A 26,126-nucleotide genomic window follows, 5' to 3' on the forward strand; every position below is an offset into this window, starting at 1 on the left:
CTATGCGTACGGAGTATTTAATCAGGCAAGGTCGTCTGGTCTAAAGGGTTGTGATTTAGCCTTTTACTAAGATTCAATAGATGTGCAATGGTTCCCTGTTTTAAGGAAAACATTTATTTTCGCCAAATTAGTTTCTCATAGCTAAATACATGTTCCGAGTTTAGGGTAACATGATTTGTTTCATGCATTTGATACCTGCCTGTTACTGATTTCACACCCAGCGTTCCGACTTCCGACCACGACAGCCTTTGTAGTGCGCGTCAATATTCCCGGAAGCGTGTTGTGCATTGGACTTGAGCTGCCGCTCCCTCCTCGCCATTCAGAGGCGCGTACTTCAGCGTAGCAGCAGCACCACCACGGTAAGGGCCAAGAAAATAGTTAAACTTGCCAAACCACTTTATCTTTATTACATTTTTTAAGCTTCAACTTTTATCTCCTGTAGGACAATCTATAATAGGTCAAATTAGCATGGGGTTACTTTGACAAGAATGTTGTTCGTGTTCTGTAACTTGTTACTATACAAGCTAACAATCAAATTACAACATCAATGAATGGCTATACTCTCGATTACCGTCTCTATGTTTTTCAGACCAGGAGCTGTTTTCTAGTTTTGATGTCGTTTCTGTGGTAGAGGCTAGTTTGAAGTAAAATGCTAAGTCACATGTCTCAGGTAGGCTATCCTTGAATACCTGCTAATAAGTTGATCTCTGATCCGATCCAGTTGGCCAAGCAAGCCATTTAATTAATTGCAAAACAACAAGGGCAAGTGACCGTTTTTGTCACATTTAAATTTAAATAGGCATTTGTAACTATTTAACTCAAAAGTTGTTAACGTTTTCGTTGTCACTTCCTGGAATATGTAACAGGAATCATTGGAGGAAATGCAAGTTCTTTGTCCGCGATTTCAATCAGAAATTGATCCCATTATTAATTAAAACTGGAAGTGGCGTGTTTACAAACCTGTACGAATGCTGTTTTTTCCCGAATGTCAAGCCTCCCGTTTTTTCCTGTTTCTAACGAATAGCGAAACGTATATACTTCTGTTCTGTTAGCATGTACATACTAGGGCGATTCTTGGTTTGCAGCATCTGCCTGTAAAAAAGTTGCACTTGCAGTAGTATTAAAATATCAAATTGCAGGTTAAATGTTACCTACAATTTGTAATACGTTATGACAGATGGCTGCCAACTTTTTGCTCTGTCTGCTGTGATTTTAGTGGTCATATTCAAGTACTCGATTTTTCACCTTTATTCAACCAGGTAGGCCAATTTAGAATAAATTCTCATTCATATTGAGGGCCTTGGTAATGGCATAACACATTGCGAGGCGATATTTTGTGGCACATGAACACAATCAAGAACACAATGTGGAATGAAATAATTAAGAGATCAATGAGTTACAAAACAGGTGATCTGAATGTACAGATAGATACAGATTATCTCACCATATGAGGTGATATGTAGACATGGTGCTTAGCAGGTGCAGTGATTAGGTAACCGCAGAATATTTATTTTTGAATGAGTAAGGAGTTTGCTGTCAAGTTTGTGTCTTTTGTAATTCATTCTGGTCCTTGAGATCAGAGAACTGAAAATGATAAAATTAGGGGTTAACATTACCAATGATCAGAGAATGAAACTTTGCAGATCCCAATTTTCTATAGGGTAGGTGGACATTGAGGTAAGGTGGGGTTTTGCCTATGAGGGACATGTAGAAAAGTTTGTACCTCATAATTCTGGCGTGTGTATTTATCAAAACACAATTTAACAGAGCTTAAAGACCTCTGTGGTGAGTATTGCAGAGGGCACTGGTGTCAAAACTGAAGGTGTTGTGATAAACTATGCTACATCGAATTGTTTGAGGTGTCTGATCGTGGTGATGCAGTAAGTCTAGGACTGGTAGGATGGTCATTTTTGCCTGTGTTTGTTTTTCAGCGTGGGTGACGAAGGCTTTGTTGTGAAACTGCAAACCAATTTAATATTTTATTTTGGACTGGAGGTGGCTAATGTGGGTCTGGAACAAGAGTGAGCAATCTAACCAGATACCTGAGTACTTAGAGATATTAAAGTTCGCTAATTGATATCCATCGAAGGTTAGGATGTTTGTGGGGAGGGCAGGTACTTTCCATTTAAAGACCAGACATTTTATTAGATTTTAGTAGTTGGAGTTTGAGGATAGCATGCTGTATGTTATTGAAGCTATGTTGAAGGGTGGTCAGTACATAGTTCAACCAGGGACCAGGTACAAAATAATGTAACCTGTCTAAAGGTGAATGAGTCACCTACAGCCTATATATAGGATCAGTTATGTAGGTGGATATCCGTATATTCTACTGCTTTAAAGAATTAAATTCACCTCTCCTGCTAGAATTATTGATTTACATTTCCCCAATATAGTTTCCGGACAAGGCTACACTCCTGCCTCTTATCGACCTACATCAGACCATTACTGTATCTTCCGAAAGGGCATCAGCTCAAAAATACCCTAGCTTTGTTATAATTGTTTTTCAGAGGTTCATGGGAAAGTTGCCTGATGTTGACATTTTTTGGAGTAGTGTACCCTTAGCCAAGTAACATGGTTCCTAGTCTGCAAGAAGATTGGCTGTTGGCATGACTGTTTGTGGCCATGTAGAGAGAGGATGTATTGATCCATAGGGATAAATTGGGCATCTCTCTAATCAATGGTATTATACCACTGCAAGACATTTCTGTTGTATACAGTTTATCTACAACTGCTAATTGTTTTATTAGCTATGTTATTCAGTAGGACTTTATGGCAATTTTCCAGCCATTGAATTGACATTTAAGTGTTAACTTCTTATTCTTCAAAAACATGAACATTGCTCCGAGTTATGACTGCAAACTTATTTTCTCAGATTGAAATGAGTGACATTGAGGCTAATCTTGTTCTCGATAAAGGTTCTCCGCCATTCTTTATTGTTAACGAGAGCACAAAGTTCCATCTGTTCCTCAGCTGGAAGCAGGTGAGACAACAAGTTTGTGGCTAACCCTGCTTCCCTGACAGATTGTATTCTTAGGCGATCTGACTGGGGAAGTACACAGCACCAGCTAGCACACAGGCCTGGCAAGCAATCCACAGACAGCTATCACAATGGAGGCCTTTAATAAAGCTTCCTGCACATTCCTCTCACTCCTATAGCCCGCTTAGCCTGTCCTGACAAGAAACAGACCTGAGGGTGACTTCTTTTCTTTCAGAGCCAGTTGGCTATCTGTCCTCTCAATCACTCACCCTACACGTCGGTCCCTTCTGTGTTTGCTCTAACTCACAAGGGTCTTGGAACGGGACGCTGGCCAGCATCTCCACACAGACTCCTGTTTTACGGATGAGCTCTTATCTTCTGCTGCTTCCTCATTGTAACATGACTTAGACTGGACAAAAAAGATTACAACAGTCGCGCCCTGAGGACATCTGCTTTCTTGGCTGGCTAAAACAAAAAACAGGCTAAACTGTTGTTTGGTGGGCTTGTGTTAGCTTGTCCCCCTTGGGGTAGAGTAATAAAGCAGATTTATTAGCAATTATTTGATACATGAACTTGACAGATCGTAGTGCCTGTTTTTGTTTTTTGTAAGTCTTTGCATCGATTATCATTTCAGATGAAAGGCATTGATGAATCCAAGAACATTTACATAGCGAGGAAAAACTATTCTTCAGAGTGCATTAGGGTTACATACTTAAATTTACAAGTCCCCTGGAAAACAAGGCAGGGCACTAGAGCATGTAGGTGCCAAACTTGTTTTACCCAGGGGGCTGCATTCTGATCGTCTCAACTCCACAGCAGGTTGAGATGAGTCCAAGTTAGTCTAAGTTTTGTATCCTCTGTTGCACATCTTGGCAAGCTGTTCTGTTTCTTATCACACAGGTCCCTCAGCATAATTATAATTTATTTTGTTGGAAGGTGTCATTTCATTTGAAAAAGACATTCCAGAATTTATCACAGATTGTTGATGAACATTCTTTTCATCTTTCCATCTTAAAGTAAAAGTGCTGCCATGTATATGCAATGGCTTTTAGCAGATATTTTCCAGCAGAATCATAGCTAAAAGCTAAAAAAGGTTTGAAGATTATCCGACGACACATCAGATCATGAAGCCACACTGAAAAAGCCCAACTGAATGCACCCTCTATACAACAGTATGATTCACATTGTCTGCTGTCTATCCAGGCAGAATGTAGAGCCAACATTCATATACCGTGATTCTGCTTTGTTCAGTTATTTTTGCAGAATAAAATTGGGTAGTTTAGTAGTTGTGATTGCATAGAATGTGTTGTTCCACTACAGTCAAACGGCGTTTTACGTTTTTTGCTATAGGTTGGTCGCAGCTTTCTGGAGCGTTTTACATAACTTTTTCTCTATAAAACGAGTAACGTATCTCGGCCCCAGTACACTAGAATGCAGGAAGAAACAGAAAGCTGTTTTCTTTATGACAATTATGAATCACTGGTTCCATTAATACATTTGGAAGGATACGGCTATAGTTATTGTTCTCCTTTGACAGTGTTGATGAAATATGAACGCTATATTTGTGTCTTACAATAATTGCAATATCTGGACACCGATTATTATTAATTGCCTAATTTGTTTCAATAGGATTTCAAGTTTAAGTAGAATATATTTGTCTCTTTCAACTGATACGTTCTCAACTTCACTCCTCCCTGCTTTATTTATTCATGTGTCACTTTGTGGAAAGGGGAGGTCCTCCAGCATTGCATCAGCTCTGACAGGATTTCCTGGCTGCAGTTCTTGCTCAAGGCATTCTTCTGTAGTTCGAGCTGTACCCTCTGGTTTGTACAGCAGCCCTGGGTGTCTGATGATGTCACATCAAGCCATCGTTGGTAACCTAAATACCTGCTCATAAAATCAAGGTTGCAATTGAGATATTGCCTGGTTGAAAATGTCTCACGGGTACAGGCGAGGAGATCCGTTTGAAGCGTTTTGCATTAGAATGTGTTTTAAATGCAGTTAAGCAGTCCTCTCTGAACTAGCGGATGTTAGTTATGTTCTCGCAGAAGAAGAAACACAGTCATAGCAGACAAGGAAGTAGAGCACTTTTTAGCCAGCATTTCCGATTTTGCACTTGATTTAAGGACTTACTTGTTAGGTTTGTCAAGGCAGGAGAATTTCCAAAAAATCTTTATGTAGCATTTTGGACAATGGGAACATTTAGAGAACATGAACTGTTCCTCGATTGAGATACATCAGAAGGCTATCCCTAACAGACCTCAACGCAAAGCTACATCACAAGGACACATGAAACGGGGCATCCTGTGGGGAAAAATTGAGAAATGCAAAGGTTCTCTAGATGACAGGAGGGATGAAAGTGTTTGCACGTACGCATGCACATGCATGCACATTTCAGCAGCCCCAGTAAAACAAGTCAATGGGTCTTTCCAAGATACATTAGAAATAATTCTACTGTTCAAGTTTGGGGTCACTTAGAAATGTCCTTGTTTTTGAAAGCAAAGCAAAACACCAGTCTCAGTGTCAACAGTGAAGCGGTGACTCCGAGATGCTGACCTTCTAGGCAGAGTTTTTCCTCTGTCCAGATTTGTTCTTTTTCCCATTTTAATCTTTTCTTTTTATTGGCCAGTCTGAGATTTGGCTTTTTCTTTGCAACTCTGCTTAGAAGGCCAGCATACCGGAGTCGCCTCTTCACTGTTGACGTTGAGACTGTTCTTTTGCGTGTACTATTTAATGAAGCTGCCAGTTGAGGACCTGTGAGGCATCTGTTTCACAAACTAGACACTCCAATGTATTTGTTCATTGTATTCTGTTCTGGTTAGGGCCAGTTTGGACTGTCTTGTGACAAAAGTAGTACACAGCATTGTAAGAGATCTTCAGTTTCTTGGCATTTCTCAGAACAAGAATAGATTGATGAGGTTAAGAAGAAAATTTTGTTCTATGGCCATTTTGAGCCTGTAATTGAACCCACAATTGCGGATGCTCCAGATACTCAACTAGACTATATAATAACAGCTTTAATCAGCACAATTTTCAGCTGTGCTAACATAATCACAAAGGTTTTCTAATGACCACACAGCTTTTTAAAATGATATACATGGATTAGCAAACAACATGCCAAGAGTGATGGTTGCTGATGATGGGCCTTTGTAAGCCTATGTAGATATTCCATAACAAATCTGCTGTTTCCAGCTACAAAAGTCATTTACAACATTAACCATGTCTGTATTTCTGATCAATTTGATGTAATTTTAATGGACAAAAGAAAAAATGCTTTTCTCTCAAAAACAAGGACATTTCTAAGTGACCCCAAACCTTTGAACGGCACTGTATGTTCCCATCCCCCTTCTTGAGTCCGTTAATACAGCTGTGTCGTGTTCCTGGAGGCGATTGTGTCAGTGATTATGGTGGGTTTACCCTGGCATTGGAGTTAAGCCCAATGAATGATTTCTGTAATCTTCGGTTTCTCAATCCCTTCCTCACTGCCGTGTCTCCACCCCCTCTGTGATTTAAAGCTTATTATAGCTTTGGGGCAATGTAGCTGTTTTCTTTCAAAATACACTTGGGATGTCACCTTTTTTTCCCTTCTTTTTAACCCCATCTGAGATCTGGGGATAAGGCTGAGACACCAGATTACTTTAAAGCTTGAATTATAGAAATACACTAATGAGGCTTATCATAGGACTCTTCACTCCTGACACCCCCGAGCCCACTAGCCTGCTGTCCCCCAATGTCTTATTAGCAGTCGTCTCTTTGGCAGTAACCCATGGCTCTAATTGTTGCCAAGGAACGGCTCTTATCTGGGTGTCAGACGCTTGAGAATCCAGAGTGTTTGGATGAAAGTGCTCCTGAGTCTCATCAAATTAGGATAATCCTCCAATTAAAGCTAGTGGTATTTATCTGCCAATGCTAAGAACTACAGTGGGTTGTTCAAAGTTGATACACAAGCAGATCAGCACATTTATACTTATAACACACAACTTCACTCGCAGGCTGTTTATGTCTGTAGTCAAAGTTGACATGTTCACTCATTGAGTGAATTAGACCTCTGATTGGTCCGCTCATCAGCTGTGCTTGGTTGACATCCTCTTTTTGGTTGTTGATGAGTCTTTGTTTAGTTGGTTGGTTTGAGTGCGTGCCTGCAGACTGCCATAAGTGTCCATAATCTTGTTTGCCTAGCGGGCGTAGTCCCTCATGCTAGCTGAGGGCCACACTGATTCACCATACAGGACAGTGATTAACATGCTAGATGAGGGCCACACTGATTCACCATACAGGACAGTGATTAACATGCTAGATGAGGGCCACACTGATTCACCATACAGGACAGTGATTAACATGCTAGATGAGGGCCACACTGATTCACCATACAGGACAGTGATTAACATGCTAGATGAGGGCCACACTGATTCACCATACAGGACAGTGATTAACATGCTAGATGAGGGCCACACTGATTCACCATACAGGACAGTGATTAACATGCTAGATGAGGGCCACACTGATTCACCATACAGGACAGTGATTAACATGCTAGGCTACAGTGGCCCACTGCTTGGGTGGTGCCTCATAGACACATGTATACATTAAGTTACAATGGCTGTTTGTTTGCTGTTGTCATGGAAGTTTTTTTATTTTGTTATCATAAATGCTGCTTTTTGCTATTTCTTAACTGTAGCCATTCCCAACCAGTACGGTATGCTCAGTATGCATGTTGTGTTCTTCCTCCCCTTGTTTTTCACTTCACTTACTCTGAAGCGGCAGCCACTCAAGTTATGTGGAGGCCGTGCTTTGGCGTGCGTGAGGGTCAGGCGCTCTCCTCCGCATCCCTATTATTCATTGCGGTACACCCCAACCCCCCCCCCCCCCCCCCCCCCCCCCCGCTGAATGCAGCGGCACTCCACCAAACCCCGGATCAGGACAGGGTCCGGGGAATCCAGGAGAGGCCGCGGAACGAACGGCGATGACGTGGGAAAGAGGTTCCCCCGAACCTCCGCCCGTTCTCCCCCCTCGCTGCCTTTCCACAGCGTACTCGTTTATACAGGCGAGCTGTCGAAGCACCCCAACCGCCAGCGGGACAGGATGTCTTGCTTTTGTCGGAATGCGGAGAGGCCCGGTTCTGGTTCAGAGTCCTCCGGTCTTGCCTTCGGGCAGGCCCGGCTACGCCCGAAGCGCTGTGAAATCGTGTAGGGTTAAATGAAAGGGTGTTGTAGTGAGGAGGGGTGTGGGACTCTGGTTATCGTGGTGACAGATATGAGAGCCCGCGCCAGGTTGCACTAGTTTGATTTTGACGCAGTTGCTCGGTGAGCTGGGATTCGATGGCATGTTATATCAGTGAAGTCATATCGACGCCTGTGTTTGTTCAGTGTCTGGAGCCCTGCCCATTATGTCAAAACGTCCGTGTTCAACTCTTTTGCGGTGCGCTTGTGTGTAGTTAAATAGCCCCTATAATAAAATTGGTGTGGCGTAAAGCCGTTTTATTAGATAGAATTTGCGCGTTGCTCTTCCCCTGAGGGGCTGTGGATGGCTATTTGGAGCATGTCTGGTTTTGTTAGAGTTCTACACAACACGCAGCTTGATTTGTAATAGTTGGACACTATTTCTAAAACAGCACAACCTGTTTTTCTGTTCTCTTTATTTCCATTTTCCTGTAATGTGTATGGGACCAGGGTTTCTCTGTCATTGAAAGGGGCTGGTTTGAATTATTCTACTCTCTGACATAGTGTGATGTAAAGAATAACCAAGGCTTCCTGTCTTTGTCGGTTAGGGTTTCCTGTGAACATGTTACACAGACATAATCCCATTGTTCTGTATTGTGTTCGTGAAGGTCTGCCTCTGCCCTGTTCGGTAAATGACTATTCTTAACCATGCCATTTGTTTGACCATTCCTCAGAGATGACCTACTCAATGTCGCTTAGTTTATGTATTGTAATGTGTGTAGGCTTGTTGTTGTGTAATGCTAAAGGAAAGGCTATGTTGATTTGCTTCTAAGTGTGACATTTAGGGTCAGCTACTGTCAGTTCCCCTGTAACACAAAACATAAGGGGGTTTACTCTCTCAGTTGTAGAATTTCAGGTTTGACAGAATGCAGTAAGGCAATGAAAATACTTGACGATCCTTGGCCTGCCTGTGGGTTTGGATTTCAGGGTTTTTGCTCCAGTTATGGTTTATTAATGACCTATTCATGTTTGCTGGAGTTATCAGGAAAACTTTTCAGTCTGAAAACAGTAATATGTAAATAGATTTTTCAGGTTTGCAACAGGAACATGTGTGAATGTGGGGATGGGTGACGAAACATGCAAACAGTGTCTTGCCACCTGCATGATCCACTTTCACCTTTTTTTCAGCTGGTTAAGTGCCGTCAGCCAATCAGATCTTCTGAAGGCACATGCAGTCAGGCTGATCTTTTTAATGGTCAAAAGAGTAACAGGGAAAAAGTGTATTATAAAAAAGTAGTAGACAGTGATCCTTTAAAAATCTAATTAAAATGACTTCCTGAGGTGTTAGTGAAGTACATCAGTAATTTAACATTCAAACAATGCACCATTGACTCCAAACTGAGCTGCTGCCACTATGGGCATTCAGAATCTCTGTCTGTCTGTCTGTGGTGCACTTGTCTGCTCTGTGGTAATCACTCACGAGGAACCAGGAAGCCACTCTGCAGAAACGCAGATAAAGGACAGAGATGCAGTTTCAAGGCAGCGTAGCGGAGGCATTACATCAGCAACGACCACACTACTATGTAACCTGGGAAGACCTTTGTATCAGTTGCAACTAAGCGCTACTCATGAACCCCAATGGTCAGAAAAGAGCACCCTTCCTCTAATCACTGTCCTGATTCCTTTGAATGGTTTCGGTGGTCCCCAGGGCCTAGCTGCCGTTGAACGGTGGGCAGGATACTCCTAGCCACATTAGCATGTTGCCCTCCCCCCCACCCTTCCGCTTGATCCGCATGGCTGGAGCTGACTGCACAGCGGTGGAGGGGTCGGGAGGGGGGGTGAAGGAACGGGTTTGGGTCCAGATAGACATCTGCGTTTTGACCACCCAGCCCCTTATTAACAGAACTGGGCCCCGAAAGGCCTGGGGTTTGGGTCCAGATAGACATCTGCGTTTTGACCACCCAGCCCCTTGTTAACAGAACTGGGCCCCGAAAAGCCTGACGTCTACTGGGACTGTGTCCAGACACTGTGAGTCGGGACCTAAAGCCCTTCGTTGCAGTAGAAGCCTCTGGCGAAGCCCAGTCACACCCGGCTGAGGTTTCACTGTACCAATAAGGGTGCCGTGTACGAAGTCCAATGAGAGGTGTGTACTTACATATCTTCTACCAGGGTGACTTATTAAGAACAGTCTCTTCCCTGTGCTGCTTGCAGATCAGTTTAGGGACCTAATGTTGGGTCTTGAATGCTAATGTCTTTCACCATCTGCTCCTGAATAGTTTAAATACACCTCGTCCCTCCCTTGTGGTGGGTGATGAGGAATCTCACGTCTTTAATGGAACATCAGCGTTTTGACCCCTACCAGGTTTCTTACCATTTCAGTAAAGTCAGTGATTTATCTCCAGATGCTGAGTAGGGAAGACCAGTATATCACCCTGATGAAGTGGGAGTGTTCTCCACTCTGCTGTTTTTAATCTTGTCCTCCTGCAATGGAACATTAATAAAGCCGGTTGCCATTTTTCTTCCCAATGAGACAGAGGTCCTTGGAGGGTTTTGTGTTGGGCTCCATACAGCGATCTACTAAGGCAACAGCGTTTCCTTCCAGGCTACTAGTATATTTCCGAACGCATCAGGACAGGCCACCTGAACGTCTTCTTCCTCTCTCGGACTCCGCAGAAGACCATGGCAGAGCACGAGCCTACCCCAGAGCAGCTGGCGGCCATCGCCGCGGCCAACGAGGAGGCTGAGGGCGGGGTCAACTACAAGCCGCCTGCGCAGAAGAGCCTGCAGGAGATCCAGGAGCTGGACAAAGACGACGAGAGCCTGCGAAAGTACAAGGAGGCCCTGCTAGGGAATGCTGCCGTGGCTGCAGGTTGGTGTTGTCTCTCCAACCCCACACGCGCACACACACACACGCACGCACAGCCACATGGTGTTTCTCGCTTTTGACCAGATTAATAAACAAAGCCTCAAAACTATATTTTTTATGAAATCAATACCCCTCATACTCTGCTAGTGTTTCCACGAGGCATTTAATGAATCCTATTTGCAAATCCCATGACTGACAACGGCTGGAGATGTGTGCTGTTGATGGTTGTGGGTTGACCTTTTAGACCGAGTTCGGTTCCTTCTGCACTTTCCTGGGACAACAACAGCTTGCCCATGTCCTTCTTTGCTTCACAAATACTGGGCAGTAGTCCAAACATGAAAATGTAAGGCACCCCTAATGTAATTTGCCTGAGATAATCCACTGAATGACTATAACCTAAATGAGTAATATTTCTTTCAGATACAGGCTGCTGAGTGGAAATGAAGTGTAGTTTAGTTAGACGTCAAAGACTTAGATGGCCCACTTACTAGTAGAGGCCTTTCTCACATTCTTCATCTGTTGCTTCAATCTTTCATGAATTTCATTATCCACGGTGTATTTTCTTTATGGAATGTAATAGATACATGCTTAAATGAGAAATGTTGTTTTTGTGTTGTGATATATTGTCAAATACAGTGAGTAAAATGTATTGAAATGGGAACGGTGCGAGCCTACCCCAGCAACAGGATTACGTATACTAGTCATAAAAAAAGTTATTGGTGTCAGTAGATTGCTGATTGGCCAGCTCATTCATTTCTAGACTGCTGATTGGCCAGTTTGAACACCTCAGGGAAGACTGTCTTCCTCCTGAGCGGTGTTTGAACTGTCTTTTTGAGTTAGAGGTTTGAGGTGGGGTCATAGAAGGGGTTTTATTCACTTAAGCTTTGACGGCATACAAGTACAGGACGAGTCAACAACATTATTTGGGTACACGTTAACAGAATACAAACTTTTTGAAGTCATATTTTCACACTCCAGTTACTACACACATGCGCTTTTTCTATTTTTTAATTGTGTACTTTCCTTTTCTGTTCTTCCCAGTAGATCCCAACGCTCCCAATGTCCAGGTGACACGTTTGACCCTGATGTGTGAGACGGCGCCACTGCCCCTGACCCTTGACCTACAGGGTGAGTACAGCGTTAAACTTGGCTGCAGTCTGGTATTTGGAGGGTGTGTCTCTTTGGCACACTGAAGTTTACCTACTTGTAATTGAGAAATGGCCGGCCGTACTGAAAGACTTGGTTGTGTAATGGGGTCTTAACATGAGAATGTAATATTTTCCATATGAATGCGAAGGCGGCGCTCAAGTGTACCAATGGTAGAACGAGACATTGCCTCATAGCGGCTGAAATGGTAGAACATTCAAAATGGTGACACCTGTCCACCTAGGGTTAACAAACATGCATCCTCCGGTAGAGACGTCAGGCACATTTTCTCTGGGCCATCAGTAATGCGTGGGTTCAGCATTTGTGTTGGGTAATGAGGCATTTCCTCTGCTGTTCTGGGACACTCATGCCCTCATATGGCCTGTAGAGTCAACTACATTAGCCGTAGAGCTGAACCCAAATACCGGGAAGCGCCACCTGGTGGACACAACCGTGGTGAATCGGCTTGACAATCCTTCCGTTGTGCCTTGCATTTTCTTAAAGATGCAGTGTCCCTCCCCTGACAACTGGATTGGTGAGCGCCATGTAATGGACCCCATTCATTTACATATCCAGTCCTACACTATTCCAATTGCATTGCATTTGTCATGTAGCTTATCCAGAGCAACTCATCTCTGCCTGGAGCCCCCTGACCATAACATATTCCAGCATCGACCTGGCCGTTGAAGGCATCTGCCATTTTTATGTAGCCAAGTGAGTGGGACTTGTAACTTCATTGGCTGATGCCAACAGATTGATCCTGTGATCAGCACATTGAATGAGTCATCAGGATCGGCCAAATAATTGTGCCAGAATTGACTGTTTCAACATGGTGATGGCCTCAGTGGCCCACACACTGCTGGAACAGATGTTGTGATACCACTGACATGTAGGTGACAACTCTTTATGTCCATGACATTCTCTTCCTGTGGTCCCGTCCTCCTCCACCCCATCAGGAGACCTGGAGTCCTTTAAGAAACAGTCGTTTGTCCTGAAGGAAGGCGTGGAGTACAGGATAAAGATCAGCTTCAAGGTAAATGAAGGAGCTATGTTGTGTCTGTACAACAAATGGGAATATACTCTGCCTGGTCAATATCAAGCTGTTCTGGACATGAAGCGTTAAAGTGAAAACGAACCGCTTCCCTTTCTAAAAGGGTGACGGTCCTATCCGAAGAGGGGTGGTGACCTCTTGTTTTTCTGTTTCTGCAGGTCAACAAAGAGATTGTGTCAGGACTGAAGTACGCCCAGCAGACCTACAGGAAAGGAGTCAAGGGTAAGTTCCTGCATAGGGACCAAGGCTATCTAGGATTGGATGTTGAAGACAGTTGCTTGGTCCATCTGGGAGACTGTACAGAAGCAACACAGCCTGACAATTACTTCTAATTAGTTCCGGAATGGCCTAAATAATTAATGTTCATCTCTGCCTCTCTCTCTGTCTCTCCCTCTCTTTCTATATGCCTGCCCCTCTCTCTCTCTCTCTCTCTCGCCCGCCTGCTCGCTCGCTCTCTCTCTCGCCCGCCTGCTCGCTCGCTCTCTCTCTCGCCCGCCTGCTCGCTCTCTCTCTCGCTCACTCTCTCTCTCGCCCGCCTGCTCGCTCGCTCTCTCGCTCGCTCTCTCTCTCGCCTGCCTGCTTGCTCTCTCTCTCTCTCTCTCTCTCTCTCTCTCTCTCTCTCTCTCTCCTCTCTCTCCTCTCTCTCCTCTCTCTCCTCTCTCTCCTCTCTCTCCTCTCTCTCCTCTCTCTCCTCTCTCCTCTCTCCTCTCTCTTACTGTCTGTAGTTGATAAGTCAGACTACATGGTGGGAAGCTATGGGCCCCGCCCAGCAGAGTATGAGTTCCTGACCCCTCTTGAGGAGGCCCCTAAAGGCATGTTGGCCCGAGGCACCTACAACATCAAGTCCAAGTTTACAGATGACGATAAGCATGACCACCTGTCCTGGGAGTGGAACCTCAACATCAAGAAGGAGTGGAAAGACTGAGCCTGCGTCAGCCTAATCCTCTCCATCTTCCCAATCCTCCCCCTCTTCTTTTTTTATTCCTCCAATTTGAGATCCATGTATTCATTAGGTATTCAGAATTGTGTTGTGAAGTAATCAAGCAAATTGCTCTCTCCGTCCAACCCAATCCACCAAGGATCGAAAAATCCAGCAAGACACAGTTCATGTTTCAGTTCCCATGACAGTAATGATTCCAGTCAGTGCTTTTTCTTATCCAACCTTAAAAGAAAAAATTCACACACTGATGCCTAATAATGGGGTAGGTTTGGCTGTAGACTAACTTGTTGGCTTCACAACAGATCCAATTCTGAAATATTTGTAGAATTACAATTTGGTAACATATGACAGCAATTGAGCCATTTTGTCTTTATGATCCCGGACCCCCTTCTTAGCCGACTCCTTGTGACGACGAGTACTGAATATGTGAAGAAAGCAAACATTGTGCACAATCATTACTTTGTGTTTTAGTTTGTTTGTATATAAAAGTAAAAGAAATAGAAGAAAAATGATAGCTGAGTTTTAATGCTGGTGTGGATGTTATTGGTAATCAGGTGAGCTCCTCCATCCTTTTCCTGATCATTCTTCTTTCTCTTTTCTTTGTCTTTTTGACATTCCTCTACCCCTGCCTTCCTGCTGATTGTTTAATATGACCATGATTTGCCTTGTAAAGAGTTTTAAAGGGGGATTTGCTGTGTGTTAATGGCTGTTTAGGGCCAACACTTTACACTCACCTGGGGACATTGCCCTCTCACCAAGGTTACGTTTGCACACGGTGCCCAGTTTCCTCACTTTTGAGTCAGCCTAAAGACTGTAGTGGGGAAAAGGGTCAGATTTGGTCCTTCTGAAAGCAGTTTTGTACGGTGGAAAGCCTTTGAGAGCATTCTATGTATCGGGGTCGGTGTTCGGAAACTGGTGGGAATTCCAAACTATTACAGGTGCCATGAACAGCACTTACCTCAGACCCACCAGAGGCACTGTAACCCCTGATGAAAGGTGATTGTCCCTAATCAGGGTGTTCTCCCATTCACCCAGTTTGTTTAGCAACGATGTCGCCTTATTAAGGATTCCTGTAGAACAGGGTTTCCCAACCCTCTGCTCAGTGGGGCAGTCCCAGGTGTTTCACATATGTCTGGTTTTATCCTTAAACTGGTGAAATGTCTTGTTTTTCAAAGATTTGGTGATTCGTTGACAATTTGAAGCAGTAGGGATAGTTCATGGTTGAAACCTGGCTGTAGAATCAACAATGGACAAAATGACCCACATGAGAATAGAACTCAGATTTTTACGAGAGCCACTAGAGGTTTGAGTTAGAGTATAATCTGATCTGGTAGAATTTGAAGAGCCATCGTGTTAATCCATGCAATGAAACTATTGTACTGCTACAGTCAGTGCTGTGTTGTAAGCTAAAAAAAACAAAACGTTTTGTAACATCTATACTCCAAAAGAACCTGCCCTGCGAGAATGATCAGTCAGTTTACATTTCCTGCCGCAGGCAGTATTTTTTTTTGTATCTTGGCCCAGATTCTCTTTCAGTTCGTGCTGACAAGTTTAAGTTTTGAGTCATATTCCAACATAAAAGTATGCAAGTAAAAAAATTCCTGCTACCGCCACAACTATCAAACAATTAAATTAATTGGTTTGGATGATGCTAATTATGCTCTCACCCAGTTGGGGCAATATTAAATTGTGGCTCATACCAAATTGGGACACGTTGGGCATTTCACACAACCCAAATATGTTAAGCATGAACTATCCCTTTAAGGAGCACATTTTATCTTTGCTGTTGTCAAATGGCCAGTAAGCAGACCTTTCAGACACTAACCCCACTCCTGTACCAACTCAATTATGGGCCCTTTCTGGTGGTCCTTGTGGGAAGAGAGGAATGTCGCACAAAGTCTGTTAGAAAACATTGCATTACTACTCCAGGATGACCAACACTGAATGTGCCTCTAGCCAATCCAACCATAAGCTGGTCCCTGTGCTAAGGTCTGTTGACTTGAGGCAATACAGAACTGGTGCTCAACATCAGAATAGTTATTTTGACTTTGTCCCTGTGTACTATTTATAGACTCCTGAACGTGATGTTTTAGGTCAGGTCTACATAGACAAACCGTTAAGTACAACAAGGACAAGAACAGCCAGGACATTATTCATAACCTTTATTTTTGTACACTCCATTTTCTAATGTTGTAAGATTATAAAGTTATGTAGGGCTAGGCTCAGTTCTTTGAATCAGTATGATTGTGATATTTTTTTTTTGGACTACTTTCTGCACCTGGAGATTACGGTTCACCTGTGTCACAATAAAGGGTTCTGAATGGATGTTTTGTCCTGACGTTTTTATTTTGAGTCATTTTACTGCCTGTTCTCAGAATTAACCTAACCATCTTCCCCATTCCATCATGTACACACAACAAAACCGTAACTATTAAAAATGTGGGGGGGAAAAAAAATCTGTTAACCAATTCTTAAAAGACCATATCACAATTTGTACACAATGAGAACAAAAATTGCAATGACAACCAATGTACTTAGAAAAACAGATGGAAACTATATGCAGATCCAACATTTTCAGGATTTATTATCTCCTGGACCAAAACGTGTAATTTCCACCCCGAAGCATCTGCGGATCTTGGCACATGTGTTCCAGGTTGTAAAGTTTGTTCTAATCGGAAAGACTGAAGAATTTAATAAAGTAAGATAAAACTGAATCAATGCCTGCAAGACAAATATACCAACGCAATAAAATAATGTTTCAACATCCACACAGCATCATTCTTCATATTAACATTTTATCTTAAAGTTTCATGCATTTCAATGTTCAAATGAAAAGTGTTGTTTTGAAAGACGTAGACTACAGTGAATACACCTGAATTCTGCAAGCTAAGGTGTTACCAAGGAGCCATTACTTAGGAGACTGAAATGTGATTGAGAGTTCCGTTCCCAAGCAATGCATAATTAGTGTTCATGGCTAAGACACATTCAGTTTCTGGCAATGAGAGTTGCGCGATTAAGAGGCGTCAGGTAGAATGTTTGTAACTCACGCTAACCCTTTTCCTAACCATAACCTAACATATCCATAACCGTAACCTAGCACGTCGTCAAAATCCTCAGACTCTGCACTCAATTTGCCAATATTGTCATCTCAAGAATCATTTTAAGGAGGTAAATTCAATAACATACTATGTGATTTTACAGTTTGGGATACAGCATTCATTCAAGAACAATTTCATTGAGTCCTATAGTCTTTTACAATTTCATTTTTGACAAACTGGCTTTGCCTACTGCTTTTGAAAACCAGTGTATGTTGTATTGATGCAAGTCATGTCTAATAGCTGTGTTTCATTGCGGAGTTCACAACGTGTGAGCATCAGGAATTAATTAAGCATATTGTTGTTTTTGAAAACATTTTATCCCCTCCACATGTTATTCATTATGACAGTCATCATTGGCAAAAACATTAAACAGTCAGTCTTTGTACATTTTAAATATAATTAGTGCAGTATCAGTGTACACTCAGTCAGATTAGGATTTGAAATATTGTGTTGGATTGTCTTAACAAAGGACAGGTCAAAAAGGGATGTTAGTGCGAGACTATGTTGTCATTACTGTGTTAGGTCAAGCAACAAGGCATTTCATCTGCCCAGTTGATGAATGTCTAAGATCAATTACTTCATATTAGGGTGAAATTTGGCAGCGTAGATTTAGATAAGGCTAAACTAGTTGAGGATCATCCGCAGTGGTTGTATTTCCCCCGTGCACAAATAGAGTAACCTGCTATTAAGACATCCAGTGACCACTATGACCAAGCAACATAATCAAAGAAATAAAAATAAATTCTGTTTTTTGTACCCAAAGTTCAGTGTATTTTCAGTAGCATCAGGCGAGAGGGAAAGCAGCTCATTTGTCTTTGGACTTCCTTCCCTTTGGACTTCCTAGCCTTGGGGACTTCCTAGCCTTGGTTCCCTTGGTGGAGTTCACTTCACTCTTGGTCTTCTGCAGGCGGGAGAAGATCTCCTTGAACAGGGCTTTATATTCCGGGGTGTTCTGTCCCAGCCTCTTGTCCACCTGCTCCACCTGCCGGCTGATGCCCTCCAGGGCCTCAGGGGTGGAGGGGGTCTGGGGTGGGGTGGGGGGTCCAGCGGACGCCGTGGCGGAGCAGGAGGTGCCGGCGGTGGCCATGCTGTAGTCTTTCACGGACGGGTCCCTGGAGACGGGCCGCGACGTCTGCACCCCAGCGTGGCACAGGCTCTCCTCGTGGCGCCGGCACTTCCCCAGGAGCTCCTCGTACTTCTCCAGCAGGGCGTGATACTGCTCGTCCACCTCCCGGAGAATGGACATGCCTCGCTTGCGGACGCCGTTGGCGTGGATCGCGTAGCTGCCCTGCCGCCGGCCTGTGGCGTCGCGGGCCGAGATGGCGTTGAGCGCCGTGTCGCTGCAGCTCTTCCTCACGGGGCCACCCTGTTGCGTGCTTTTTTCCCCCGCCACGCCGGACCCCACGGCTCCCTCCCCTCCATCCTCTTGCCCGGGCCCGTCGGGCGTGTCTGTCTCGAGGGCGTTGTTGAGCAGGGTCTGCTCCAGGCCCTCCTCGCCCCCAAGCAGACACACCCTGGACCTCCTCAGCTGCTGCATCTCGTGCAGCTCCGCCTCCAGCTCCTGCACCCGCAGCTGGCAGCCCTCCGCCCCCAGGAGGCGCTGTTCCAGACGCTCAAACTCCTGCAGCACCGCCGTGCACTCCCGCTCCGCCCCTTCGCGCCGGCCCCGTTCGGCCACCATGGCGGACCTCAGGGAGGAGACCACGCCCTTCAGACGCTCGTTCTCCTCGTCCAGGGGCCGGCGTTCGTGCTCGGACACCAGGTCCACACTGCCGGGGTTTGCCACCAGGAAGCCGTCCTCGTACCTGTGCACACACCAGACGGAGGAGGCATTTGAGGCTCCAGCAGAGAGATCCTCTTACGTCATTCTAACACAACACCATAACTAACACCAGGTTGGGCCAGGAGTGTACTTTGGACCAAATGTAGGGTTGTTTGGTAAGTGTAGTGAGCGCATTAGCATACCTCACATACCTAAGACCTAAGTCTGAGTCTGAGGAGAATTTCGCCTCACCGTACCTTGGGGCCGTGCAGAGTTCTTTGAGGCAGGGGAAGGAGTGGACAGTCTTGCGACGCTCCTTCTTCTCTCTGCGGACCCGCAGCTCTTCCAGTGTCCGTAGCTCCTCAACACGAGTCGTCATGGTATCTACCTGGGCCTGCAGAGTCTCCATGGTACCAGTCAACCTGGAGAAACACACGCCTTCATATTACCAAGTGGACCTACATCATGCAGGGCTTTTCCCCCCCGTCGCTTTGGTACTATGCCTTTCATTTTTTACCACTCTTAATACATTGCGTACACAATTACTAGGTGCATTGATGAGCCTTGGATGCCCAACACCCTGTCGCCGGTTTGTGGCTTGTTCCTCCTTGGACCACTTTCGATAGGTACTCCATACCACTGACTGGGAGCACCCCACAAGCCTGGCTGTTTCAGAGATGCTCTGAACCAGTCGTCTGGCCATAACAATCAAGCCTTGGTCAAAGTCACTCAGGTCTTTACTCTGCCTATTCCTCCTGCATCCAACACGTTGACTACAAGAACTGATTATTTGCTTACCATCTAATCAACCCAGACCTTGACATGTGCCCTAATCTGATCAGTTTTTGAGTTTTGTAAAATCATCACATACTATCAAAAATAGTACCACAGTGAGATGAATATTTGTTTGTTTTTTTTACATACAAAGTGGGCACTACACTGCAATGGGATTATACTAAGCCTTTGTTCCAGAACCAACCGTTAGAGGCATTTATTTACTTAAGTATGAACAGTAGGAGCCATTCAAGAACTAAGCCTGTTAACTTCTAAACCAAATAGTTCTTAGCATTTCTTAGACATTCTTGGTATAACCGCAATGAAGAAACTGGTCAGGGTACAAAGCCTAAGATAGAGTGAATACTCATGTTGTGGATCATGGCAGTTAGCAAAACAAAGGGAGACTATTAACCCTCACCTGTCGATCTTCTGCTGGGAAGCCTTGCTCTCCAGAACCAGCTTCTCATTGGTGATCTCCAGTTCCCTGGCTGTCACGTCTAGCTGCTCATAGACTTTTGCATGCTGCTCATTCATCTCCCTCAGCATCTCCAACTGCTTGGACAGGTACTGTAGGGGGCAGATGTGTAAATGAAGACAGGGACCTTACAGGGGGGCACGGTGGAGTTTCCCTTAAACACGTCGTGGTTTTAGCACCGGACCAGCACACTGGAATTAATTAGGCATGGGCTTAGTGATTAGTAGGGCTTTGCAAGCTTTGGAATACATCTCAAATGTGGAACTGCTGGGGGTCCACAGGAGAGGTTGGAGAAGCCCTGATCTAAGGTACAGCATGTTACAGTAGTGCAGATGGAGAGGAAGCTGGGACTACTAAAACACACCCAATAACCCATGACCCAGACATCGAACACAGACATGAGCAGATTAAGGTTAGGAAGATCGGCACTTGACCCCTACCAACTTCCTTTGAGGGCCCTCAATTGTCAGGGGTTGCGGAAAGGACACACTTGACTTTAATGCTGCATTTCATATTCCACTTTTTTATGAAATGAGCATGTAACGCAAATGAACAAATCCCTTGTTGTTCGAGATGTATACCTCAGTTTCAGTTCAAACGTAACATTAAGTAGTCTCGAAATCAGAAAGTATGAGTCATAATCAGGCACACCTATCCATTGTTGTGTGATTTTTTGCAAACTCCAAAATTACACTTAACCAAAAGATTCATCCTCAGTTTTTACTCCCTCAGCTCCAGATTTTTTTTGCAAATGGGAGAAGTGTGTGTGTGCGTGCGTGTAAAAGCAGAGGGGAAGAGGAGTGTTTGGAATTTAGCCTACAGGGATAGATTCCTAATTCCTCTCTAAGAGTGTAAATCAACTTGATTCCGATTCTCCAGCAGATTAAAGCATGTGATTGGTTGATGCGGTCCTCCACAGGCAGTTTGCTTGCAGCCCAATAAGGCAAGTCTTCCTTCACTAATGAGATGGCAGATCAGAGGAGTCTACAGTTCTCCCTCCCCCACAGAGCCACACCCCCCCCCCCACCTCCTCCCCCCACCTCCATGTAGCTGCCCTCATCTCACTGCTGAAACTCAGCTACCACACCAGTTCAGCGCCCAGCTTGACAACACGGCATCTCAACAATTCACCATCGATCATGACACGCACTCCCACCCTCTCATTCAACGGGTGGTGTCAATCCATACCTCGATCTCCTGCACCTGTTCCTCGTTGTTGATGTACATCTGCTGTAGGGAGTCCTCCAGCTCCTTGTTGCGCTCCAGAAGTGTCTTCCCCAGCTCGGCTGCTAGGTGCAGGTCTGTGAGCAGGGACAGAGTGAAGGACGGGGAGACACGGAGGCGAGAGGAACAGTTTGAACACTGAAAAACACATCAACACCATTTCATTCACATTTAACCTGCATGTGATATCACTTTTAGCTGGGAAAGCGTTAAAGCTGTTTTAAGTGTGGCATTGGATGATTACACCGTTTTAACTGAATTATTTAAATCCTGAATGAAAGTGCTGACTTCAAAACTACAGCCCCTCATTTCAAATTCAATAAGAACGACCAAGAGAAAATCCCTTCATTTGATTCTGCCCTGCCAGACTTATTTTATCCTTCTATTCTGATTAAGAACAGCTTCTGTGACCTCTGCCAAGATGGGCACAAGAAAATGGAGTCTGACTGCAGAGAAAGGGGAGACGGAGTGAGAAAACCCAATAAGCAAAGGCTCTGCCCGGATTAGCCAAGGCAGAACACACAGTTTGGCTCAGAACTCCTTAAGGTTCCCAAGACTAGTTTCATGTAATGCATGCAAGTTTTAGCTTTAGTCTCTCACAACTAGACCCATCCCCCTGTTTTCACAACAAAACTGGTTTCTTGGGACAAGGCCAAACAGCACAAGCTACAGCACTTCTCTGCTCTTTGTCTCTCGATCTGCTCTGACAAACATCTCCCAACAAAAAGGCACATTCAAGCAAGGCAATCGACACGAACCGACATGAACAACGAAGGCCCAGGAGAGCGCAGGGAAGCAATTCCCTAGGTTTCCACAGAGAAGCCTGATGGATTCATTATTCATTGGGTGCTGCGTACCTGGCCTGGGAGTGAGGAAGAGGAGCTGCACTGGCTCCAACAGGCCTGCCTCACCACTCGGAGGCCATGACACTACAGTGGTGGCGGGACAGGGGGGTGTGACAGAACGCTTGACCTCCGTTTCGGAACGTGAACGCAGTGTTTTATCACTGGTGTCAGCGGCACATTTGAATCACAAGGGACAGGAGTTGAATTATAGTGCAGCTAGCTGGGTGTGTGTGGGGGGGGGGGGCATGCTACGTGACTAACACACGTGCCTGCTAAACATCCTCCAAGGCCTGAAGGTTATGTAATCCCATGGTTGGGCCTTTCTCAAAATGCGGTCACGTTAAGGTTGTAAGAACTGGCCTGTGCACAGAGATGATTGTTATGGGTGTTTCTCCCAGTAGCCTGTCCTTTGGTTTAGTTTCCCATTAGCCAGCTATGCAAACGCTACACCAAACCATTTGTTTCTCGCCACAGTATGGAGTTTCACAGAGCAACCATCGTCATTACAGGCATTAAAAAAAAACATGTTTTTGACCATCTGCACGTGTGCGACTCACAATAGAATTAATGCCAGACAGGTCGGCTTATCCTGCAGCAGTACAGCATCCTGAAGGATTATATACTTTTTATTTTGTAACCATTTTTGGAAGCACATACAGTGGCTGTCATCAGTAAGGATGCTAGTTGCTTTGCAAAACTCAGTATTACAGTGAGAAACAAACATTTCTGCATTCTGACGTTTGCTGGATAATGGAAATTTCAATTAAGAGACTGGGCCCAGAGCAGAACCAGTCATACAAATGATCGCCTGGTGCACAGATTTCAGTTTACCATGTACCAACATCCTCTACATGTGAAACCTGTATAGCAGGGGTATTCACATCTGGCCCTCAAAGCCAGTTTCACTCCAATTTTTAATTGCAACCTCATAACCAGGGACTTAATTAGACCTGAGATGACCAGGTGGTTGCAATTAATTATGGGACAGAACAGAAGGCTAAGTCCCCGATTAGGGGGTTGCAATGATAAAAAGGAGTGGAACTGGCATAGAGGAGCAGATTTGAATACCACTGCTGCATATGTAACAAGCCAAAGCAATGGCTTTGCTGTCAACCTGACATCAAGTGTCACTTTACAGAATAGCCAACAAGACACACCCGTTTGTGTACTGTGTCTTTCCGCACGTGTGGCTCTGCAACCTCCCAACACCCTTACGTACAACGCACACAGTAGTGACATCTAGTGAAGCACATGACAGCCACACTGCCCTGCCTGCTACAACTATGACATCATCCCCTGACAACTGCAGCCACACACGTGCTCCCTACTGTATGTCGAGCTGTTGACAATGGCCACTGATGTCAACTGGCAAGAAGGCCTGGGTGCAGATCACTTACATAATGGCATAAGCACTCGCCTGTGTGTGAAAGTGACGGGAAAGAGCTGATGCAGCCGACACAGCGTGAATCATTGGCTGGGACGGTACGTGAAGAGTGAAGACGACTGTGGTATTATTTCAATTTAATATGCTGGATGGCCTCAAATCCCTCCAAAACCCGGCGCTCAAATGTCTGATCCCAGGCTGACGGGCAGTGGCTGGAGCTCCCTAATCAGATCATCCAGCTGGGCTTAGCGCTCCGACTATCCGTACCGAATAACGCTGAGAGATGAGAACCCACCTGCTTCCCAAACCTCGATCAGACTATAGGGAAACGCAAAGCTGCTTTGGTACTCTGGGTCATCGGTCAATGGGATGACGTGGAGGACAGGACCAGGTCCCTGTCGGGTAGGGACACGACGGTGCCTAGTGGATGTCTACACGCCCTTTGAGCGGACTTCACTTTTATTTACCCAAAGATGATCACCTTTTTATTTGTTGATTTACCTCGGCACACTTTACCAATGTAGTATCAGTACACTTTAAGAACGATATGACTGCTAATCACACACAACCTGGAAAACATAGATTATGCAGCAGTTCCTCACCTGTGCTATAGATTTAAATGAGGATAAGAGAAGAGGTGGATGATGTTGCTAGGAAAGCTAGTTCAATATACAGGATCAGTGAGAGCAGAGACCACACGACAGTATCAATCTAGCCATTGGCATAGTAATGGGTTCAATTGGGTTAACTAAATCGAATAACTGCGGAAGAGATAAAGGTGAGACTCTAGGAGGCAGGTCTGATCATGTTCACCTTGGCTGAATTGTAATGTTTGTGTATATAATATGGCCTCCACACACACCTCAATTCATGCTCATTGGGAGCGTCTCTCTTGCTGATCCCAATGATTCACCTAAAACCAGACTAATGATTAGTAAAATGTCCTGTGTCTCCAGTCTAGGTTGCAAAAAAATTAAGACCCAACTCAGACATTCTCCTCCCTCAGACTGCAACTAAATCATATCTTTGTCAACTGTCCCACAGAATACTAAGAATCCTTTATGTTCCTGAAAAACCCACTTGTTTTCCATCTCTTTCTGTCAGCCAACTTTGGCAGCCTTGTATCCCAGTCCATCTCCTAAAACCTCCCCAGTATATTCCCGTACCAGGCAGAACCGAGACTTAGCGTTTGTTGGAGACTTAACGAAACTATACCTAAAGGTAAACGGGTTGGTTGGCACGTGACCGTCCATCGTAAGTAGAGGAGAGAAACAGAGGGCGAACTCAGACAGACAGTAGGGTTATTCTGAGAACACGCACTTCACTGACAAGATCAGAATAATTGGCAAAGGCAGGCAGCTCGATAATGGATGAATGGGACGAGAACAGCGCCCGTACACAGAGGGGGAAATTCAAGAGATGAAAGAGTAGGCCTGTGTGTGTGTTTTTCAGAGAGAACAATATAGAAAGATTGAGAAAACGAAATAAAGGAGGAAAAAATACATTTAGAAAAGATGAGCATGGTCTGACAGATGAAACATGTAGCACGCATTTCCAACGCATCCTTCTTCAAATGTAGGGTAATGGGGCATCTTAGGAAGATAGAAAAAACACATTTCCCCATCTTAGAACGTAACAAATCCAGTTCGAACATTATCAATGATTATAATATCGACAAATGAAAGAGCAGGCTCTATATTACACAATTATCTACAGCCAAAGCAACAGAACAATAATTATTCCAGCCTAAAGTCATTATCCTGTTTTCCTGCAGGGACAAATGGCATCATCTGATATACCATGTATTTATAGATATCGAATTAAAGGACAGTGATGATGCAGTCGGTTTTCAAAAGCAGCAGTTTTGATAAGATTCTTTAATTGTAGGCTAATTAATCTATTTGCATACAACAAGCGCAAAACAAAATTATAACCAAATGCAATGTATGACATCGTGCCGGCTTACTTACCCTGTTCCAAATCCCGTTGATCGTACCATGGCTCGTCTTCCTCCGTAACAAACTCCTCCATCCTGCCTGCACGAAGCATCGATGCTCAGTCTATCGTTGTGGACGTTCACCGCACCGGGCGCTCGTCAAATGACGTTTCTCCCGGAAGCAAACGCACGCGTCGTATGATCAATAAATCTCAAACTGCGCCGTCCCCCAAACTGTAACCCTTTCAGCAACTTCCACTATCCAAAAACCGCGGGCCGACCTGTCCTGACATGTATCTAAACACCGTGCAATACGCCTACCATTCGAGGTACGAATGACACAGAGGTTATTTATCGAACATGAAACTACCGACGTCAATTACAATCACAAAGAGACTTCGCAAAAAGGTTCCCCCCCATCAGTTAACAGAAGTAATCATGCGGTAACCACGCCCCCATGTTATGATTTACGTAGGCGTCCAGCTG

At 44.6% G+C, this 26,126-nt stretch overlaps 2 protein-coding genes across 3 annotated transcripts; one reads left to right on the plus strand and one right to left on the minus strand.

Annotated features, from left to right (window-relative positions):
- Window positions 1-32: 32 nt before the first annotated feature.
- arhgdia (Rho GDP dissociation inhibitor (GDI) alpha) lies at window positions 33-15,633 on the plus strand. 2 transcript variants are annotated; one of them, XM_020051108.2, is made up of 6 exons: window positions 33-359; window positions 10,810-11,005; window positions 12,047-12,130; window positions 13,105-13,181; window positions 13,358-13,421; window positions 13,925-15,633. In XM_020051108.2, exons 2-6 carry the CDS (start codon window positions 10,816-10,818, stop codon window positions 14,122-14,124), a joined length of 615 nt encoding a protein of 204 aa, XP_019906667.1. In that variant the 5' UTR covers window positions 33-359; window positions 10,810-10,815; the 3' UTR covers window positions 14,125-15,633. The 2 variants fall into 2 exon arrangements, with proteins under 2 accessions (XP_019906667.1, XP_010872346.1); XM_010874044.4 differs by having other exon boundaries at window positions 38-359; window positions 12,044-12,130.
- A 553-nt stretch (window positions 15,634-16,186) lies between these two features.
- cdr2l (cerebellar degeneration-related protein 2-like) lies at window positions 16,187-26,075 on the minus strand. The gene is made up of 5 exons (XM_010874042.5): window positions 25,675-26,075; window positions 21,440-21,552; window positions 20,195-20,343; window positions 19,257-19,421; window positions 16,187-19,042 (listed from the first exon to the last, which is right to left on the minus strand). The coding sequence occupies exons 1-5, from the start codon at window positions 25,751-25,753 to the stop codon at window positions 18,043-18,045; spliced, it is 1,506 nt and encodes a 501-aa protein (XP_010872344.1). The 5' UTR covers window positions 25,754-26,075; the 3' UTR covers window positions 16,187-18,042.
- Window positions 26,076-26,126: the final 51 nt, after the last annotated feature.

Source organism: Esox lucius, chromosome 11 (assembly GCF_011004845.1).
Source record: "Esox lucius isolate fEsoLuc1 chromosome 11, fEsoLuc1.pri, whole genome shotgun sequence".
NCBI classification, from domain to species: domain Eukaryota; kingdom Metazoa; phylum Chordata; class Actinopteri; order Esociformes; family Esocidae; genus Esox; species Esox lucius.

Bases quoted from the DNA above. Each gene is read 5' to 3' on its own strand.
- arhgdia (XM_010874044.4), top strand. From the start codon at position 10,816: ATGGCAGAGCACGAGCCTACCCCAGAGCAGCTGGCGGCCATCGCCGCG. The intron at 12,131-13,104 runs GTGAGTACAGCG...CCACCCCATCAG, and splicing joins CCTGACCCTTGACCTACAGG to GAGACCTGGAGTCCTTTAAG. The intron at 13,182-13,357 runs GTAAATGAAGGA...CTGTTTCTGCAG, and splicing joins GGATAAAGATCAGCTTCAAG to GTCAACAAAGAGATTGTGTC.
- cdr2l (XM_010874042.5), bottom strand. From the start codon at position 25,753: ATGCTTCGTGCAGGCAGGATGGAGGAGTTTGTTACGGAGGAAGACGAG. The intron at 21,553-25,674 runs GTAAGTAAGCCG...CCCTGCTCACAG, and splicing joins TCAACGGGATTTGGAACAGG to ACCTGCACCTAGCAGCCGAG. The intron at 19,043-19,256 runs GTACGGTGAGGC...GTGTGTGCACAG, and splicing joins GAACTCTGCACGGCCCCAAG to GTACGAGGACGGCTTCCTGG.